Consider the following 20027-nt stretch of genomic DNA (forward strand, 5'->3'; position numbering starts at 1 on the left):
AAAATAGCCCCATTGGCGCGAGAATTCGGCGTTCCTTACAATCTGTTGTATAACCGGGTTCACGGTCGGGGATCTCGTTCGACGCGCCGTCCTACCAATTCGACATTAAATCCGGATCAAGAGCAAGCCCTAATTAGCTGGATCACTATATTAGATGATGCTTGCTCTCCACCAACTGCTAGAATGGTAGAAGGGTGCGCTAATTCAATGATTCAACGCGCCAATGCGGAAGAAAACACGTCGCGTCCGCCGGTTGATAAAAACTGGGTATACCGGTTTTTAAAACGTATCCCACCTACCCATAACCTTCAGTTTATAAAACAAAAACCAAAGGAAAAGAAGAGAATGGAGGCTGAAAATATTGGCTATCTGACTACTTGGTACCAGCGCTTAAACCAGTATATCGAAAGCAACAAATTAAGCCAGCGGGATATCTACAACTTCGACGAAACTGGCTTCCAAATTGGCCAAGGAAAGCCTCAAAAAGTCGTTTCAAAAAGCCAGACTCTATTTTCACCAAATGGAGGTATTGCTGAGGGTATTACCGGCATTGAATGTATTGCTGCCGATGGCTGGAAGATGGCACCTTGGTTCCTAGTTAGGGGTAAATTCCATATGGAGAATTGGTATAAAGATACCAACCTTCCGGAGGATTATACCCTAGTAACTACACCATGTGGGTATACTACAGATCAAACTGCAGTTCAATGGCTTCGCGCTTTTCATCTAGCAACTAAGGATCGTACTACTCGGGGTAGTAAACGCCTTTTGTTAATGGATAACCATGGATCCCACCGTACTCCAGAATTCATCAATTTTGCAGCGGAGAATAGCATTATCCCCTATTGCTTTATACCCCATACGACGCATATCTGCCAGCCGCTAGATAGCAAGCCTTTTCTTGCTTTAAAGCATTGCTACCAGTCTAATAACAACGCTGTTGTTCAATGGGGTGGATCGGTGGACCGAAAAGCGGATTTTTTTCGAGAAATTGTATCTGTTCGCAATGCTCTCACCACCCGAGTAATTAAGTCGGGATTTGCTAATTGTGGCATTTCCCCATTTAACTATGAAAAGGTGCTTAATCCGCTTGAAAAAGTTATGGATTACGGGGATGATCTAGTTGTCTTTGGTGAAGACGACGGATCAGAGGTTGATTTTCCTAGCTCTATTACCAATTCACCACCCCGTGGAATCTCTCGTACAAACGAGAGTACGCGTAAATTGGAGGCAGATATCGAATTGCTAGATAGCGAGCTTTATGCATCTATTCAGCACCGAGCAAAGCTACTATGCCGGAGTGCGCGAATTTCAGCGGAGCTAGCTACGCAGCTTGCTAAGGACAATACCACCCTGTTACGCCATAAAGTCCACCGAGATGCCCGTATTACCAAGCGCCAGATCAACCTAGGGGGCCCCCTTACTGCTGGTGATGCCAATCGAATTATCCGGGCGCGAGAATCGAAAGAGCAGGTGCAAGAAGAGAGGCGGTTGAAAAAGCGGATTTCGAAGCCATTAACTACGGAGGATACACCAACCCCAGCACCCCGTTTTATTCCATGGATTCCACCAATGGATGATATATCTACTATTTGAGTATTTGTTAGGATTTTTTTAGATTTTTATAGGCGTTGTACGTTGAGAAAAATGCAAAAATATTTCATGCGTTCTTTAAAATTTACATTGAGCAAGAGTTTACATTACGGTGTGGTAACCCAACACCCGAAGGGGGTAGGGTTACTTGGCAAGGACCGGGTATGCCTAAGTGGAAACAACACGATGTTTCGATTTGAGACTACGCCATACCATGGCCATTCCTTTGTCACTTCCGTTTGCACTATATCGGATGTTGATGGAAGATTGTCAGAACAAGTCAATGATAGGCCGCTAAGTATCAGTGCCTTAGACTCCTATGTATCTTCATGCGTGGTTCTATAAAGTCCACTCTATGCGCCCGTCTGAATAATTTTTCTGTGTGATTTAGCTGCATAAACGCCCTGCCTAATCACACTGCGACACTCCCGGGCGTGGAGAAACCGAGATCTACAACATATAGTAGACTGCCGTATCTCCTCAATTTGCGCCTTCCACGGCTGGCTTCATTTCGGTTGCAGAAACTATGTGTGGGACAATTATAATGTCAGGTACTAGATCGATATACAGTCTGCAAACAGTCATAGATTAAAGGGATCCCGAAGCTTATTGATCGTGCCATGCAACGCTGTTCCAACGCGTGTAGAGACTTGGTAGTGGAAATGCAGTCAAATGCAGTCAGGAACGTGCTAATTAACTCATTTATAACGCCGATCATGCCCTACATTATCTACAATACAATATAGTGGCGAAAAGCACCGGGCGTAATCTAGTCCAAACATAAGCAATGTTTGAGTGATATATAGAAGTGCTTCATGCAATAGACTAACCTGGAGAGTTGAAATATACAACTTTTCAATTGTCAAATTTCAACCGTAAATACACAATCTTGTTCATATCAACACCTACGTTGTACATCATAGGCATTCTAACAACCTCGGAGTGACCACAACAAAATAGATCTACCCCCTGTCAGGCATGACTCCACTTCGGGTGCTCAATGGCGCCAATATGAGGGAACACAACACTGGGCAAGGGCTTATGCTGTACCCCGTATGCCGACGGGTGATAGGGGTGATAGGGGTGATAACCTTCTGACAGGATGGTAATCCTAGCTCGCATATTGCACTCGATCCCGGAGACAGTTTACTACCTAAGTCAGGCGTCATGCTACAATGCCATTCCCCAGTGTATCCAGTACATATATATCCGCGGGTACATCGCTAATACGCCTGGTCAGTGGCGACGATAGACAAGGCTGTGATCGGGAATACACGAAAAACTACGACACGGCGATGAAATTTTCGAAGCCCGACACAAATCTACAAGAAAAGCAAGGCAAAAGCTCGGTCCCCGATGCGACCTTCGATATTGCTTCAGTTATTTTCCGTTCAAGGAGAACGGGCAGACGTATGAGACCTCAAGCACACCATGTATTCGCTCACCGCCGATATTGCACGTTGCATAGATGGTTCGTGCAAGATGAATACCGGCATGCGACTCCCGCCTTGATTCCCGGCAACTTTCCAATGGAAAATACATGCCTTGTTGGGTTTGTTGGAGCAAACTGATCTTACTACGGTGTGATTTTCAATGTGGTTTTGTTCTGGGTGGAATTTGATATACCTGATATGCAGAACCAGGCTCCGTCGAAGGGGGCCAACTGGCCACAACGAGTTATTTGTGGCTCATGAGTCGTTGACGCATGCGCAGAATTCTGCGTAAGGAGCGAGAACTACACCAGAGCCTGTTGTGGGAGCAGGCTCTGGGTGGGAAGAAAATCAACTAGGCTTTTGACCTTACGGGCAAGGTAATCTTCTTGCCCAGATTACCTTGCCCGTGCATTATCAGTAATAACTAATAACAACCACTTAGATGCGTAATCGTAAACCGAACAATTTCATTTACCTACTCCCGTGTCTTTCGTAACCATTATAAAAAAATATTATGTTTGCTTTTACCAATCGCAGTGTTCGGCCAGAAAAGTGGCCAATTTCTCAAGGTACTTTTTGTCTTCATCGTCAAATCCAGAGGGCTCGGTGCAGTCGATGTCAATAATAGCAACAGTCTATGAATGAAGATGTGAGTATGTTTCTCCAAAGCCAATTGTATATCCAGAAACCGCGCCAACGTCGCCAGGGAATAAGTACTAACCTCTCCATTAACCAAGATAGGCACAACAATCTCACTGCGGCTCTCTGCGTCGCATGCAATGTGCCCAGGGAAGGTCAGAACATCAGGAACAATAACAGTCTCCTGCTTCGCGGCAGCAGTGCCGCAAACGCCCTTGCCGAACCGAATCTCCTGGCACGCGGGCTTTCCTTGGAACGGCCCGAGGAGAAGAAGCTGGTTTTCTGAGGAAGAGTACGTAGTTGAGATAATCACACCACCGGAACTGGGCGCACCAGGCAATGGCGGCGAGGAGACCGGTGAAGCGAGAACCGGGAATTTGTCATCGCGGATGTAGAATCCGGCCCAGTTGACGGATGAGGAGGGGGCGGGGAGGGAGGCGTAGGCGTGCCAAAGGAGGGAAGCGACGTTGGAGAGGTTGCTGGTGGGTCGTAAGCAATCATTCTTTCAAGAGTTCTTGCGGCTGTTGAAGCGCGCATATTTTGAATTGTGCGGTCGTGACTCACCTAACCCAATTCCGCTGGCCGTCTAGGAGACCTTGTGTTGACAGCAGGAGCTGTTCGTATATGTCGGCCTTGGAGCTACCTGGCATGAAAAAGGAGGAGTCGGCGTGAGGCTGTTAGACGCGATTGTGTTAGCTCTGTCTTGGGGTCTGCAGGGATCTTCGCGGTGGATTGCGCTTGCGGGGGTCAAGAAATTCGCGAATATCACACGGGCGCAAACATACCATGGCGATTCAATGGATATAGGATGTGTGCGCAGAGGCAAGATGGCAAGAATCAAAAGATGTAGAGGAATTGGTCGAAGTGGCTGCTGGACAATTTAATAAAAAAAAAGAGGGCAGAATCGGAGAAGCGGGGCGTTTTGAGACGTTCAGTAAAGAAAGCTTCCTGAAACGTTTTAGCTTTATTTGACCTTTGGATCTGCCGTGGTTCCTTTCTCCCGAGGTCGCCTATTGGTCTTTATTCTTTGTGCCTTGTTCTTTTTTCCCTGTTTCCCCCGATAAAGTCCGACTGTCGAGACCAACATGTCGGATTGTGGATGGAATATGCTGGTGGAACTGCCATCCATTGGCCTCAAAAAAAAGCCAAACTCCACATTTTCGCGGGGTTAACCATTCGCAAGCCCAACTCTCACCAGGTCTTCAATGGCAACATTGTGTCAACCACCAAAATGCATCCGAATCAGGTGCTTGGTCGTTGACTCCACTCGTATCCAGAAAATCGGATGCGATGTATGTCATGTATGTCGGAGACTTGAGATGTCAAAGTGTTGGGATAAACTTAGATTGCGAAGAACGAGCATCTCCTTCAATTTCACTTTCTCCAACTGGCTGAACTTTCTTCTCGCTCCAAGTGGAGACGAGAAATAGTCGAGGCCTTGAGCTAAACATTCTATGCACTTGATGTTTCTCGATGAAGGCGTTGATAATATGATTGACTTCCACCCGGAGCAGAGATCGTATTCGGGAGATTGACGGTCTCTTGTACTGGAAACCATGGTTGCTGCGTCCTTGGTAATAGCCAGATCCCAGTTCCTGGGTACCTTTGATCCAGCCGTCAGAATTGCTGGATGTCCCGAACGGCTCTTGGATGTGGACCTCCTCGGGAGTAATACGAACAACCGGACCTAGAAATTGTCAGATTCAATAACCTTCTTATAGATCCCAGACGGCATACCAAACTTTCGGTGCATATTGTCAATCTCATACTCAAAAATGCCAGGACCCCAGGTAGAAAAGTAAACCTCATACAACCCTGTAGCGGCAGCAAGGCGAGGCCCTGGGAACCTACTGAGTTTGTGAAAATAAAGACGATAAATAACCATGACTAGGTTATAGGCCACAACACTGCCTAACAAGAAACAGGCGAACATGATCACTGTTGGTTACGATCAAGGTTTGTTATCGCTGAGTTGAAAAAAGAGTAGAATACACTCCCCACTTTCCGTACTGGAAAGAAAGTCTAGCCCCAGGGCTGTTGTCTTGATATAAACTTCGAGGACAATAATGAAAGCTAAATATGGAAGATTATTCCCTTTACTACCTTGCCCCAGCCCCCTTCCCCCAGATAAGGGCCAATTGGTCAACTCCATACCGCATGTTATACCGTATACCGCATACACTTTTCCCGGTAGGTCAAACCTTCCCACGGGCTAGCAGGTGGCATTTCCCCTAAAATTTCAGAACTGAGCGACCCGATCTTCGAAACAAAGTTGCACAATGTTCCTGCCCGCTACCAGCAGGAGCCACAACCCCGTTGATATCACCAACATTAGTCTGATGGGTAGCTCTCACATCATACCGCTCTTCACGATGAACCCCAACATGCACGATGCACACCGATACTAGTGGGATCTAGTGCCGATCTAGTGTGTGGGCTTGTGGGTTCGGACTTGGTGCTGGTTTGATAATGCCAGGAGTTGGGGGGGTGATCGTACGTTCAGACCGCCCAGTTGGCTTTGCGCGTCCTTGCCACTGGGTGATCTGTCAATTCCTCAATTATTATTTTTCTCGAAGCGTATCTGTGGCGAGGTGGATGCACATGCACTGACCTGTGAAGGCCTGAAATCAATGCATTAATGTTGTCAGTGGCAATTAACCAATGCGATAAGGTTTGGAAGACTGCCCGGGTTACGCATTCTGTGAGCTCGAGGGAAATGGAGTGTAAATAATAGAAATGAAGACAGGAGCATTTCATTACTATTTATCAACATATGTACTTTGTAGTTGGACCAGACGGGAAAGGCGCTACATGTAGGTTAAATTCGGTTGTATGCATGACACGAATTGAATACGCCATGTACGGCATCAAGGATGTCATACGCGCTCACGCCCTCGGTAATCAACATCCAAATTCACTCAAATTAGCAATCAAGAATAAGTTATATGGCAAACTGCTACACCCCAAAGTTATCATACAAAGACACCTTCCAACAGGCTGCCAACGAAGATCGGTCCGGTAGCCGTCACACCGTCAATGGGGTCCATCGCCGGGTTGCATATCGCCAGTTCCAGCAGATGTGCGTTCCAGTGCAGCCTCAGACATGGAACTGTGGGTGATTGAGGTGCCTGTCAAACTTCAAGAGAATTTTCGGATGAGGAAGACGCGGAGAAGCAATAAATTGAAGGGGGATGGTTATACTCGCAGGAGACGTCGCACCTTCCCAATCCGTGGATAGCTTCAGCGAAGCCTTAGGCCACCATGATACCGATCGATGATTGATCTTGCTGCGGCCATCTGATCTCCCAGCTCAATGGTACACAGGTAGTGGATTGGTGTCCATTGATGTGGCTTAAATCTGAGTTCCTGCCTATCTCCGTGACTACCATCACATCGTTGTCCAGCGCGATTTGGTTTTTTCTTTTTTGGGACTTTTTTTTCCGTTTCGTTTCCCCACATATTGTGAATGGTGCGTGCATCGAAATGTCACCTCTATCAGTACTGGTCGTACAATCACCTCCTCCATCACAAGCACCATATGCTCTCGCGAACACATACGCAAGCCGCATGCTCGTACTCGTCATGGCGGTCGTACTCGTCGTGGGGGTGGTCGTACAAGGACAGCATTGAACCAGTAATTCTCATCGTTCTCTTCGTATTCTGGAAGTATGCATACTCATATTTTCATCAAGAGGCAGTGCAGATCACGAGACTAGGGGCAAGATATCCAACTTCTTTATTGCTACTTCAGAAGCTGAACTCAGAGCGGGAGATAGATCAAACACCCCCGATCCATGACGCTTTCGATGGCTGTAAAGATGACGCAACATAAGTTGATGGTGTGAGAGTGGTCTTCATGAGCTTTACTCCCGCCAAGATTATATACAACACTACTTAGAATGTAGGTAGAGGTATAGACTAGAAGGCTAGAGACATGCACTAAACAAGGAATCAGGGCTAAGGGCCTTCGGATAGACACGCTTCCGTGCATTAACCTCACGTGATAATGAAGACCGTGCATAAATTCAATGTTTACCCGTTACCCGGATGTGTATTGCATGCCACTTTATAGGCCAACCCATCCCAGGCGGAAAGAAGCTTAAATTCTGAATCGAATCCTAGTTGAATTCAATACTACTATGTATGTATAACACAGGAATGTCCAGGTTTCTTGATCGATCTTAACCCTCTACCTTTCCAAAATAAACATGCATACAGCCCGCATATTACTCCTGTCCAGACCCATGTGGAGACCCGTACTCCGTATCCGTATCAACATTATCACTCGGCAACGCCAACTGCCATGGGTGGTCCGATGCCTTCAAGGCTGGCCGGTACCCCAGAAAATGTGGCCCCTGAACCGACTCTATCAAGCCTAAAGTGGATTCCACTGTGTTCAATTTGAACGGAAAGCGGGTAGAAGGCCTTCCGTCGCCAAAATGGAGAATATTTAAACGAGGTCCAATTTCGATTTCACTTGACGCTGCGGAGAATTGACTCACACAATTGATCTTATCTATATCCTAATCATCACTCACAATGCCTGAACAAATCCTTGCGGGAAAGACATGCCTCATCACTGGCGGTGGCGGTGGCCTAGGCAAAGCAATTGCAACCCAATTCCTAGAAGCCGGCGCCAGCGTCGTAATCTGCGATGTCAACGAGGAACGTTTGCAGAAGACCTCGGCCGAACTGTCATCCAAGGGGCCTCTCAAGGCTATTAAGACCGATATCACCAAGGTCAACGAAGTGGAGAGCCTGTTTGAAACGCTGATTGACGAATTCGGCAAAATCGATGTCCTCGTCAACAACGCCGGCATCATGGACCACTTCGACCCAATCGGCGATCTGGACATGGAGCTTTGGGATCGCGTCATGGCGATCAATCTCACTGCCCCGGCTCTGCTGAGTAAATTGGCTGTTCGCAACATGCTGGCGCAGCCGAAGCCTGATGGGCGCATTATTAATATTGTTTCCGTTGCCGGAAAGGCTGGATGGGCTAGTGGTATGTTCTAACTAAAATGAGAGGTTTCTACTGGATCTGAGATTGACTGATTCTTTTAGGTGCTGCCTATACGGCCAGCAAGCACGGTCTAGTCGGATTAACTAAGAACACTGCTGCGTACTATGGCAACAAGGGCATCAAGTGCAACGCTTTGATGATGGGTGGCATGGAAACCAACATTGCTGATGCATTTAGCGCCGGGATGCATATGGAGGGTTATGAGAAGATGGTAAATGTCCTCAATGCGATTCAAGCTCCCCACGTCGATGTGAATGAGGTTGCTGGATTCTGTGTGAACATGACATATGGAAAGGGCGCCGGTCAGATCAACGGCGCGACTATCGCTATCGATAATGGCTGGACTTCTGTCGTTGGGTAGGCTACAACATTTTGGATAGCCGGTTGCACTCAAAGTTCTGCGGGAGTATAATTATGGGCGTGTTTCTCTCCCAAGTTTGTATATTTTATGACATATATATGCTCCTTCTAATTTCTTGGAAATAAGCAAATGAATCAATTTGATTTCAAATCTTTTTCGAAACACAAAAGACCTAAGAAACCAAAGGATTTGGCTGAGGCGGTGCCTGATCCCACTTCTCCACGCCTTCGGGAATATCAATAATCGCCTCCTGACACCAGATATGAACTGCGGTTCGCAGCATCTCTTTATTAAGATCCTCCAAGCAACCACCTTTCACATTGGTAATTGCAGAAAATTCGGGCTGTTCGCCAGCTGCAGGCACAGTATCCCGGAAGCGATGGAAAAGGCGTGAGCCACACTCCTTGCAGAAAAGGCACTCCATATCGCGTCCCTTGAGGGTGACACGAGTGTAGCTGCTGACCAGATCGGAAACTGACTCAGGGAGGTCGAAGTACGGAAATGTTGCGGTGATGCCGAACGCGGACGAGCTTTGGTGCTGGCATTCTGTGCAGTGGCAGATCCAGAGTTTCAGAGGTTTATCCGTCGGTGTCGTGAATTGAATCTTGCCACATTGGCAGCGGGCTTTCATCCCCATGGTGGGTTGCGAAAGAATGAAATTGTTCCAAGGTGAGGGGTAAATCCGGATTATTCCACAGACGAAGCTCGGGAGCTACCGGTCCATGGAAGACCTATACGTGCTAAGGAATGTAACCTTAGAAGCCCTGAGGGTTGTTGATATTTTGACACATCGACAGAAGGGCCTGAGTTAAATAAGTTTTCAATTTGAGGTGTTCTGTTGGGCTAAAGACAGCCTACTGCTTTCTATTTATTTAATATAACGACTTCATTATCATTGTGAGCCAAACGTATCTGATTATTGAAGTCCTACATCGTCATGGACAGCGGCCATCTAAGCAGCCGACTATGTATTCTTGTTTAGGCATATATAAGATGTAGGGGCTAATGGTTTCTTTACAGAAAGAACCAAAATGATCACCTAAAATAACCAGAAAGGGTCTATTCTACGAGTTTCCACGTTTATGTTACTTTCAAATTTTCGGATATTCAGTTGCTTTTGATGTTCAATGAATGGAGGATTGATGGAAACCCTAAATATAATTATTAAAGGGACTATTCTGAGTACATATTTACTTCGGAACTGTATTTGTTCTGTAGAAGACGACCTCGATCTTAGGTGATCAAACTTGGATTGCGTAATGCTCGAAAACCGCTTCCACCATCCTCGCATCTCATTCAAACCTCGAAATATCTCTAGTTGACGGGGACCTCATCAAGGTTTATCTCAATGGCCATCTCAATAACAGCAATGGCCCCAGGAGCCTCGTGCCATGCTTCATAGGTCAAGTTCAAGGCCACTCGCATCTGGTCCGCGCTCCCAATCGAAAACATTGTGGTTTTGGCCTCCAAATTTCCACCTGGATTCACAAGGGCCGGCCAAAAGTGGGGGTTCAATTTGTGGACGTTCTCGTACAAAACGCGAATCTGGGCCTTTAATCTCACACCTTCGAGCCATCCGTCCGCACAGTTGGCGATAGTCGATGGTTCGAGTCTGAGTCCCAGCATGTGGGCAACACTTTCATCAGGAGATCTCATGCGTGTGAGGATAACTTGAAGCACTTTGGCCTTGACTAGAGTCACAGAAACGAGATGGTGAAGATCAATCAACTTGTCACAGAACATATCGACTGGTTCGAGCGGATTGGCGTTCTTGATGTCAAGGTACGGCAGAGTGGTGTTACCCCAATCATAGTCGTGCTTCTGGCCGGTCGTAGCCCACCACTTCAGAAAATCGTAGCATTCCTGGTCCTGCTGGAGACGAATCATCAGGCCGGGGACGACATCTCGCGAGCCCATGTTGTCGCCCCGGCAAAGCCGCAGGTTTTCCATCAAGAGGTCGAGCTGTGTTTGAACCGATTCGACATTCTTAACTCATGATATTACACAGGGCAGCGCGGAATCGCATGTAAGGGCGTGTCTCGAGGATCCCCCAGAAGTTTCCGACACGGTGGGTGAAGGGATCATCTGGGTGATCCCGTAAGGCCTGTTCTTCCTTCTCCATAGCAATACGACATCTTCTGATCAGGCTGCAAGCAGACTTATACTCTTGGCGGTGAGCGGTCTGGTGTTCGACACCACAGTACATCATCACTTTACAGCCAGAGTAGCGAAGAACTCCATCTTTCCCGCACACACCACAGCCAGATGGGAGTGAAATTCTATTCTCGAAAGACGTAGAAAGAAGAGTGAGTGTGTCTGTGTTGATGTTCTTGGTGGAAAATATGTTCACAGTGAAGCGAAAAGATGATCAGAATGGAAGGAAAGTTAGATTGGCTTGCTGTGTAGAGGCCGATAAATGTTTTGCAGGTTCTGTGAATGAAGATCGGCTTGCTTAAAAGGTGAAGGAGGGATGGAGCAGAGTAAAAGGTGGGGAGAGGGAGAAAGGGAGGTGTCGTTAGGGTATTTATTATGGACTTCATTTGGTTACCAAAATGGGAATTTATAATGCCTTGCTTGCCTTCAAAGCCAGGCCACAATAGAACAAAAGCTGCGATAACATGCCCTTCTCAATCGTTCAAGTTGTACTCCGTACATCTGCTGAAGACATGAGGCATCGTTTTGATTCTCTTTTTTTCCCCAAGTACTTATTTTCACGATAGGTAATATGAAGCGTTAAAGTTCTGTATACAGAATCTGCCTCGAGACCTGACTTTCTTATATAACAATCAGAAAAATACAAGAGTGGAATTATACACATTAGCTATTGCGGGCCGATGATAGGCCTAATCCCCGGACCACGTGAGGTGCATGTGATCTTGAGCATCTGATTTCCCTCGGAATAACTGTTCATCCCCTTCAGTCCCCACTTTGTACCTTTGCTCGCCTTCTCAAAAAGTACCTGGATCAGACGACTCCTTGCCCTTTCTGCTACTCAATAAATCCATCTACATGAATCACCGAATGCCATCATGAAGTTTTTCGAAAACAACTTCACCTACGATTACTCCTTCCCCGCCGTCTCCCTCGCGTATTTCCTCCGCTATCCCAATCCTTATTCTCGCCATGTCCTCACAACCGATGTCATTGACAGATACGTCGACCCCAAGACTCAGCGCCTTCACACTATCCGACTACATCTGAAAAAGTCCAAGGTCCCATCTGGAATCCTAAAGCTTCTGCCAAAAGGCATGGGAGGCTCAGACAGTTCCGGGCAGAGCTATATCCTTGAGAAGACTATTGTCGATGCCAAGGAGGGGTGGATGGAGACTGAGTCCCGCAACATGGAGTGGACAGGCATCCTAAGCGTGGTTGAGAAGCAATGCTACAAGCGGATCCTATCCGAGGAAGACCGCTTAGCTCTCGATGGTCTCGCCGTCGACAAAAGCTCCGAACAGACTAGTGTCAAGACTACGGTTACCTTCCGCTCCCGACTCGGACAGGGCAAGCTGCTTGGGAAGAAGAAGCAGGGCACTGGTGATCATGAAGACGAAGAGCCTCGCAAAGGATTCTTCTCGTCCCTTTCCACTGCCGGCATACAGCGGACCATTGAGCTCATCGGTGTGAGTCGAACTAAAGAGGCCGTATTGAAGAGCAAGCAGGGCATGAACATTGTCCTTGAGCGCCTGCGCAGCGGTGGTGTTGTTGCTGTCCTAGAAGGCATGCGCCAAGACCGAGAAGCAGCTTTCGGACCTGACGGTCCATGGAAGCGCGTCTGGCTGCATGGCAAGGACCGTTCTATTGAAAACGACAAGTCGTGATTGACACCCATTTCTGTTTTAGGTTGTCATGTTTTTGCATGGGTTATCTGCCCATCATTGCATTCTGATTTCAAGCGTGGAGTTCTGGCGTGGGGATATGCTCACTCTCCCTCAAATCTTTTTTGATTGTTGGTATTCGAAATTGTATATGTCTATCTGTTTGCATGGGGTAAAGCCTCTGGGATGTACATGTATGCTAAGGGGCATGTTTAACGCTCATTTGAAGGTTCATTGTACAATATATATCAATTTCTATTTTTGGCTTTCTTTTGTTTTTTCCCTCATCACCATTGGTGCCTGCCTGTCTGGTATTTATTCTCTGGAGCTAGACGAAACAAGCTGCTTCAGGCGCAAACTATTGGTCATCGGGTATGCCATCAAGTCTCGGTGGTTTCCGGTGCATCAACAATATCACCTTTTGGTGGACGTGTCTTATGCTAGCCCATCCAACCACACCACTTTGATTCGCTTCGGTTCCTGATATCGACCAGAAGCCAAAACGAGCGTCGAGGTATGTCTATTTACCGTGACACAGCTGGCCATCTTACTTCTAACAGAAGATTATTATCAAGATTCAGACGTTTTCGTTCATCAGTTTTGTTGGAGATCTGGAAGACAACATGGAGACCATCAACACCGCCACCAAGCCGGCACCGCCGGCAACGCCGCATTGTTGATGCAGAAGACATTGTTGATGCAGAAGATGCCACACACCTCTTGCCTCTGGTAAGCGCCATCGGCAAAGCCACCTGCAAATCAATGACCCACGTGACAACTTGAACGAGACTCAAACCGCCGAGGTCGAGATACCCTGCGGCTGATCAACTCCGCTTCCGATGACCTTACGTGTGAGAGGGACAGATTCCACAGACTGGCTTCCTCTATCAATGAATCGCAGGCTGTGCTGCGGAAAGGTGTGAATGACATTTCGAGATCGTAGCATTGTTCTGAACTCCCTAGCCCAATATTGGCTCGCGGTTGTTTTTTTGTTAGGAAACCCTAGGTTATTTCGTTCTTATCTAATTACGCGACTCCAAATCTGAAATCACTATGTTGCTTTTCTTTACGCATATTATGCGTTGAATTTTCGGATATTGTAACTATGTATTAAAGATGACTGAGAATAAAGATAAGGAAGGCCGGGTTCAGGTCGGAGGCAGATGGATGCACTTTGAGAATCACTACATGTTGTATGCATACCGAAAGGTTAGGTAGGTAAGCCGACATTCCATTGTGTAGAATTAATTTTGTTTTTCTTCCGTGCTTAGCAAACGAGGGATTTTATCATCTCCGGAGTAACATGAAAATACATACGGAGGATTACTGGATTAAGTGGATTCTGGCGTCTCGCGATACACATAATTGCACGCTAACGGGCAGCCGAATCAGCCAAGGGTCCTTGGCTGAAAACACGCGAACCCGAGATGACAACACCAATGAGAGTGTGTTTCAGACCCTAGAAACCAAATGACGCAGTTAAATTCTCCAGTCGCCGATTATTTCTGGTCGGTTTCTTCTTACGTCAGAGGAGCTATTGCATTGGGGCCTATCGGAGGACAGACAAGGATTATACGTATCTGGCAATCGGTGGTCTGCATCACGGCGTCTTGCATATGGCACAGATCTCATATTACTACGGAGTATTATTGGCTATTATTGACACAGTTTGTTCTGTCACTCAGAAGGCAATGCAATACTGAAACATCTGGAATGAAGATGAGGTCATGCAAATCCATGATCTGAGGAAGATCTGACCTTAACTCTGAAAAGAGAAAGGATCGATATAATACCAATACATACCAAATCCTCAACTGTGAGGCATATGTCGCATCTAAGTGGTTGGACCCTGCTTGACCCTGTTGCTGATCGTCGTCAATAACTTCCCGTTTTGGGTTGGCAATGCGGGGGCATTTGGTTTAGCGTATAAAATATTCCCATTTTCAATAAAGGGGGTACCTAAAGGAGACTTGCCTCTTCCCTGACTCCACTACTATGCATCAAGTACCTTTCAGGTACCCAGCAGGTACCCGAGTTTCCAAATCACACCTTTCTTAGAAAGGAATGTTCGGAGAAACTGCAATTTTTATTACTTTGAAATACTACATAGTACTTCCTTGTACGGAGTACGGAGTCTCCGTACATTTGTATATTTAGTTTCTTTTCTCCTTGGCAATAACTCGGCATTTTTCCTTTATCCAAGGTTCTCCCGGAAGCTCCATTATTTGTTTCCCTAGGACCCGGTGAAATAACACACCACAGACCCTTTTTTTTTTTGGTTTTTACCTGAGACTAGCTCTCATTCTCTTCACTAAAAAGACCCTAGTAGGTATTGCGGGGACCCATTTCCCTGGCTTTCCCATCCGTTGACAGCCTTTTATCAGTTAATCTCCCACCCTTTTTTTTATTACCTCCTTTCCCCGTAATGAACTTGCAATACGTCTGCTCTCGATTATCCTGACTTTGAGGGCCTCCGCGGTCACTCTTGCTGGACATATAACCCCTGGATATGGCTTTCAATCTGAGCCTCGGGTCCCTAGCCCTGTTGATGGTATTGCTACAAACTGTATCGGCTCAGTTCTGCTCGTTCTGGAATAATGGATGCATCGACTCGCTCGCTCAAACTGCAATTCGCTTCGACCTCAAACCTCTCTTCCCGGACCCCGTCACGCTCTACTACGGCTTCGATGCCAGTTCCTCCGGCAAGGGCCAAGGGCCCATGACCAAGACAGCGTTTTGGCTGGGATATCAAAATAAAAATATCAACGTGAATGCTGTCGACTCGAATCGCACCTCGGAAATCGGTCTCAGGATAGGCAATTTGACCGGTACCCCTTCCGGGGCGAACAATGGATGCGATGGGATTTGGGGGGATAAATGTTCCCGTGATCTTAAGAGTGCCCTACAGAATGGGATGTATCGTCTTGCTGTGTCGGGCGAGTACTATTCCAAGCCTCTTGAGGTCGTTCTCAACAAGATGTTGACCAAGCCGCCCCCACTTCCTGAGTGCCCGCCGCCCACTCTTGACGTCGCGGCTATTCCAGTCCAAGGTATGTCAATTGTTCTTCCTTCCTAAAGTTATGTTCTAACCTTTCTAGATTTCGCCAGGGAACGTGTCCCCGATAAGAACGTCACTATCATGCCACCTGGCTCGGGCGCTTGGCCTTGGCAGGTCTGGTACCTTGACAACATGAATGCCCACAACCAAGCTTCCCAGGTGGCAGTTGGCATCATCAGTCGCGCGCCTTCTTATAATAGTGTACCACCGGACCGCCCGGATGATATCATGGTTGAACTTGTCTGTGTGCAGGCTCCTTCTAGTGGATCTTCCAAGAGCACTCACGATTAAACTAGGCTGCAGAGGTCGGTCTTCAGATCGTCCTCGGGTTTTTTTTTTCTTTGCTCTCTCTCTCTCACTCTCTGTGGGTGGTGGGTGATACACTACGCCCTTTGACCTCTGGCGCTTCTCGGTACTTAACTTGCAGTTTTCGTCTATGCGTGCCAGGCCATGGTGGCTTTTCATCGCAAAACAAAATTGCGAGTCCGAGCAAGATCCCAGCGCACCACTTTTCTTTGGCACACGTGCATTCCATGACTGGGTTGAAACGGCAAAATACATCAGCACGCCAATCATTTTCTCTGTGCCCACGGCGCCATCCTCGTCACTTTGAATACTTGACAACTTCCAGATGAAAAGTACGAAGTTGATTGATTCAATGCCCACGAAGAAATGCGGCCGTCCAATATCTATGCTGTACAGCGACATGGCAATACATTTGACACATGTCGCTCGCTGCTTGGAATCTACCAAATTACTCTTCATTACTGCCGAATGGAGTCTGTCATATCCGACATTCAAAAAGTCGGCAAACTCAACGGGCTTCAAATACCCCGGCCTCCGGGATTCCAAGGCACCAGCCTGCCCACTCAACAGCATGCAACCTGTCCGGCTCCCAAGCTTCGCAGGCCCACGACACTTCTCTGTGTCTCACTTGGATCCCGCTTCTCACCATGTGCATTCTCGCCTTCTCTCAATGCCCTTGGGCACGTTCAGCAGTGTAGTGTTCTTCCTGCGGGATGTCCTACACGAGCGCGAACAGATCGTCTCCGTCTGCTCGAGCCAGTCGCATACACCAGTAATCCGCGGTCTGGAAGTTGACCTGTTTCCCCACCGCCCGCTGTGGATGGTGTAGTTGACGCGGTTTTTCATGCATGCATCTTCAGTCGCGTGGTCCCAAACCATATGGCAGCCAGAACATCGTTGAAGGTTAAGCCTTCTCGATAACTAGATGGGCATTTTGACTAAGGTTGTGGATTTGGAACTGTCAATATCATTGTTTTTGATGTATCTGAATCAGAGGTCTTCAAGAGACTGGTCATTCAATAAAGATATGCTAGATAGCAAGCCACTGAAGCTGAAAATAACATGACTGGTCCAGAGAATGTTTGTCAAGATCGCTTTCCACTCACGTACACCCTCTCCACCACGTGCATCGTACCTACATTAACCTGGAAGTCTTTAAACATCACCAGTTTTGCTCTCTTCCTTTCTTCTTTGCTCTTCGCTCAACTCTCCTCTCATTCGCCTGCATAAATATCGCACTCAGGTTTATTCGAGATGGCTCTCCTGGCCTCCTGGGGACTACATCTCTGATCTTACATGTTGCTTTTGCTGTCTCCCTCCCAGGCAACTCATCGTATGTGGCTGCTGCTGGGTTTCCGACCTCTGTATTCGCGTATGATTACTGTTGACGTTCTGGCGGCTCGGGCACATGGGTGTGCTAATGTGAATGACAGATCTTACTACCTTTCCCCAGCCCAGCCAACCCAACAACCCCAGCCGATTCTCTATGATCCAGTGTTGGAGCTCACCTTCCCTTTCGAGTTGACGGGTCCTGACAACATCCCAGACAATCAAGATGAGGTCTACTTCCCTGTGCCGCGAACTCATATGCCTGCCAAAAAGTGGTATAAGCTGGTTCAAGAAGCACTATCCAATGTGACCAACATAATCAAGTCAAATAGCTCAGAAAACGACTGTACCAAATGCAAGAACGCCCTAGCTGCAGCGAAGCCTGCTGCGTTCCATGCCCCAGCTTTCTGAATGCCATGGTCAGCCTGTGCAAGGTCTTTCGCTTCCATGCCAACGAGACGTGCGAGCAAGATTATGCTGCGAACACCTTCGGTGCTATCTGGACCCAGCTGCTGGCATACGCCGATGTAGAAGGATTGGATAGTCAATACATCTGCCATTCTCTCAGCAGCAAGTATTGCAGCGCGCCAAAGACCAACCTGGTTGACACGACCAAGCTTTTCCCCAAGCCCAAACTTGCAGATGTCCAGGTCCCCGAGGCAAGTGGGGAGCGGGTCAAGGTACTACGTCTGTCAGACTTCCATCTCGATGCCCGGTATGCAGTCAGTTCTGAAGCAAACTGCACGTCCAGCCTCTGCTGTCGAAATGACAACTTCAACGACCTTTTCGAAGACAGCCCACTGCTTTCTGCCTAAACGTATGGCTCTTTACTGTGCGATACCCCATATGACTTGGGTCTTGCTGCTTTGTAGGCTGTTTGTTGGTGCTCTGACTGGAACTAGCAAAGGAAAACAAGATGAGCACCTTGCATGGACACTCTACACGGGCGATCTAGTATCGCATGATCCGGCATCCCAGATATCCAAGGCGTTGACCCAGTATACGGAGACCAGCATTTACGGCATGTTGAAACACTATCTCTCCGGTTCTGTCTTTGTGGCACTTTCAAATCATGACACCAGTCCTGCAAACATCGATTCTCCCCATAGCCTCCCTGGGCGTCTGGGGGAACAACAAATCTGGAATTATGAGCACCTGGCTGGACTGTGGCGCCATGAAGGGTGGATTAGTCGTGAGGCCGCCGAGGAAGCGAGAACGCATTATGGCGGCTACTCTGTCGAGACACGCTACGGACTGTGCATCACTGCATTCAACACCGGTATGTTGTTGTCAACTTATTTAGGATTTATCCATTCACTCTCATAGACTTGTGGTACCGATACAACTTTTGACTTTCATCAACACCACTAACTCCGATAACTCGGGGGTGTTCTCCTGGATTATCGAGGAACTGCAAAAGGCCGAGGATGCCGGTAAGCGTGTCTGAATAATCGGCCATGTCCTCAGTGACTAGGACGGGACCAACGCACCTCCCCAATCCGACCGATCTATTTTACCAAATCGTGGACCGCTACTCGGCCCACGTTATTGCCAACATCTTCTTGGGACACACACACGAGGACCAGTTCATGGTTTACTATGCCAACAACGGGACTGTGCAGAATGCAGAAAACGCCCTCACCACCGGTTGGATCATGCCCAGCATAACCCCTCTGACAAATCTCAACAGTGGTTTCCGTTTGTATGAAGTCGACACGGGCGATTTCAACATATACGAAGCATACACCTTATACAGCAATGTGTCGGATTACCCGGCTCTGGATCACACGGGTCCGACCTTTGAGATTGAATATTCCACCCGCAATGCATATGGACTGGCAGCTGGGTAAGACGAAGATGCGCCGTTGAACGCGACATTTCTGGCACCGGGTTACCGAGGCCATGGAGAAGGACGTGGAGTTTGTCAGTCTGCATAACACTTACCAGGGGGAAGCAGAGTGTCAAGGGCCCCAGATGCACTACTTCCGCGTGCCAGAAGGCCAAGGTCTGCTACAGGCGCAGTGGCAGTGTTGCGTTGGCTAGCCAGTGTACTCAAGGGCGAGTTGTATATGAGTGGATCTGGGATATATAAATGCTGACCTTTCTAGATATGGATCCGTTCAAAGCGCCTTTGAGGAGAACTAGTGAAGGGTGGTTGTTGCGAACCGGTGCTAGTCGAGCATAGTTGCACTGCAACTGAATATTATTTTTTTATCCATGCAAGCAGGTAATTGTCTTCCTGTACTGTAGTCTTTGTAGTCTTCTGAATAGGAAATGGAACTTAGGATTGGGATTATCTGTCTGCCCCTTAAGGAATATAAGGCGAGAACTGAAAGCCCAACCATTAAATACGGGTTCCATAACTCATTTTAGAGTGTAGTGCTAATAAGGGTTAGCGTTTCTTTTCGCTTTTCTAATTTGTTTCTCTATTTGGAACAATCATCCTTTCTTTTTTGATTAGATTTAAATC

At 47.4% G+C, this 20027-nt stretch overlaps 11 protein-coding genes across 11 annotated transcripts; 6 read left to right on the top strand and 5 right to left on the bottom strand.

Moving 5' to 3' along the window:
• Positions 1–1101: 1101 nt before the first annotated feature.
• N7471_008229 (uncharacterized protein) lies at positions 1102–1596 on the top strand (the record flags this gene model as incomplete). Its single annotated transcript, XM_057280948.1, has 1 exon — positions 1102–1596. The coding sequence occupies one exon, from the start codon at positions 1102–1104 to the stop codon at positions 1594–1596; it is 495 nt and encodes a 164-aa protein (XP_057135208.1).
• Positions 1597–3507: 1911 nt separating this feature from the next.
• Positions 3508–4590, bottom strand: N7471_008230 (GAF domain-containing protein). The gene is made up of 4 exons (XM_057280949.1): positions 4451–4590; positions 4230–4339; positions 3748–4144; positions 3508–3661 (listed from the first exon to the last, which is right to left on the bottom strand). The coding sequence occupies exons 1-4, from the start codon at positions 4451–4453 to the stop codon at positions 3551–3553; spliced, it is 621 nt and encodes a 206-aa protein (XP_057135209.1). The 5' UTR covers positions 4454–4590; the 3' UTR covers positions 3508–3550.
• A 397-nt stretch (positions 4591–4987) lies between these two features.
• N7471_008231 (uncharacterized protein) lies at positions 4988–5598 on the bottom strand (the record flags this gene model as incomplete). Its single annotated transcript, XM_057280950.1, has 2 exons — positions 4988–5352; positions 5403–5598. The coding sequence occupies 2 exons, from the start codon at positions 5596–5598 to the stop codon at positions 4988–4990; spliced, it is 561 nt and encodes a 186-aa protein (XP_057135210.1).
• Positions 5599–8204: 2606 nt separating this feature from the next.
• N7471_008232 (uncharacterized protein) lies at positions 8205–9049 on the top strand (the record flags this gene model as incomplete). Its single annotated transcript, XM_057280951.1, has 2 exons — positions 8205–8670; positions 8730–9049. 2 exons carry the CDS (start codon positions 8205–8207, stop codon positions 9047–9049), a joined length of 786 nt encoding a protein of 261 aa, XP_057135211.1.
• A 172-nt stretch (positions 9050–9221) lies between these two features.
• N7471_008233 (GFA family protein) lies at positions 9222–9686 on the bottom strand (the record flags this gene model as incomplete). The annotated part of the gene is made up of 1 exon (XM_057280952.1): positions 9222–9686. The coding sequence occupies one exon, from the start codon at positions 9684–9686 to the stop codon at positions 9222–9224; it is 465 nt and encodes a 154-aa protein (XP_057135212.1).
• Positions 9687–10363: 677 nt separating this feature from the next.
• N7471_008234 (Zinc finger MYND-type) lies at positions 10364–10999 on the bottom strand (the record flags this gene model as incomplete). Its single annotated transcript, XM_057280953.1, has 1 exon — positions 10364–10999. One exon carries the CDS (start codon positions 10997–10999, stop codon positions 10364–10366), a length of 636 nt encoding a protein of 211 aa, XP_057135213.1.
• Positions 11000–11036: 37 nt separating this feature from the next.
• Positions 11037–11255, bottom strand: N7471_008235 (uncharacterized protein; the record flags this gene model as incomplete). Its single annotated transcript, XM_057280954.1, has 1 exon — positions 11037–11255. The coding sequence occupies one exon, from the start codon at positions 11253–11255 to the stop codon at positions 11037–11039; it is 219 nt and encodes a 72-aa protein (XP_057135214.1).
• Positions 11256–12078: 823 nt separating this feature from the next.
• N7471_008236 (MSF1 domain protein) lies at positions 12079–12867 on the top strand (the record flags this gene model as incomplete). Its single annotated transcript, XM_057280955.1, has 1 exon — positions 12079–12867. The coding sequence occupies one exon, from the start codon at positions 12079–12081 to the stop codon at positions 12865–12867; it is 789 nt and encodes a 262-aa protein (XP_057135215.1).
• Positions 12868–15373: 2506 nt separating this feature from the next.
• N7471_008237 (uncharacterized protein) lies at positions 15374–16213 on the top strand (the record flags this gene model as incomplete). The annotated part of the gene is made up of 2 exons (XM_057280956.1): positions 15374–15914; positions 15963–16213. 2 exons carry the CDS (start codon positions 15374–15376, stop codon positions 16211–16213), a joined length of 792 nt encoding a protein of 263 aa, XP_057135216.1.
• A 415-nt stretch (positions 16214–16628) lies between these two features.
• On the top strand, positions 16629–17057 carry N7471_008238 (uncharacterized protein; the record flags this gene model as incomplete). Its single annotated transcript, XM_057280957.1, has 1 exon — positions 16629–17057. The coding sequence occupies one exon, from the start codon at positions 16629–16631 to the stop codon at positions 17055–17057; it is 429 nt and encodes a 142-aa protein (XP_057135217.1).
• Positions 17058–17563: 506 nt separating this feature from the next.
• Positions 17564–19702, top strand: N7471_008239 (uncharacterized protein; the record flags this gene model as incomplete). Its single annotated transcript, XM_057280958.1, has 5 exons — positions 17564–17832; positions 17961–18272; positions 18460–18836; positions 19025–19403; positions 19666–19702. 5 exons carry the CDS (start codon positions 17564–17566, stop codon positions 19700–19702), a joined length of 1374 nt encoding a protein of 457 aa, XP_057135218.1.
• Positions 19703–20027: the final 325 nt, after the last annotated feature.

This window comes from Penicillium samsonianum (genome assembly GCF_028829775.1).
Source record: "Penicillium samsonianum strain IBT 33392 chromosome Unknown utg000004l_segment0_segment0, whole genome shotgun sequence".
Classification (NCBI taxonomy): Eukaryota; Fungi; Ascomycota; class Eurotiomycetes; order Eurotiales; family Aspergillaceae; genus Penicillium; species Penicillium samsonianum.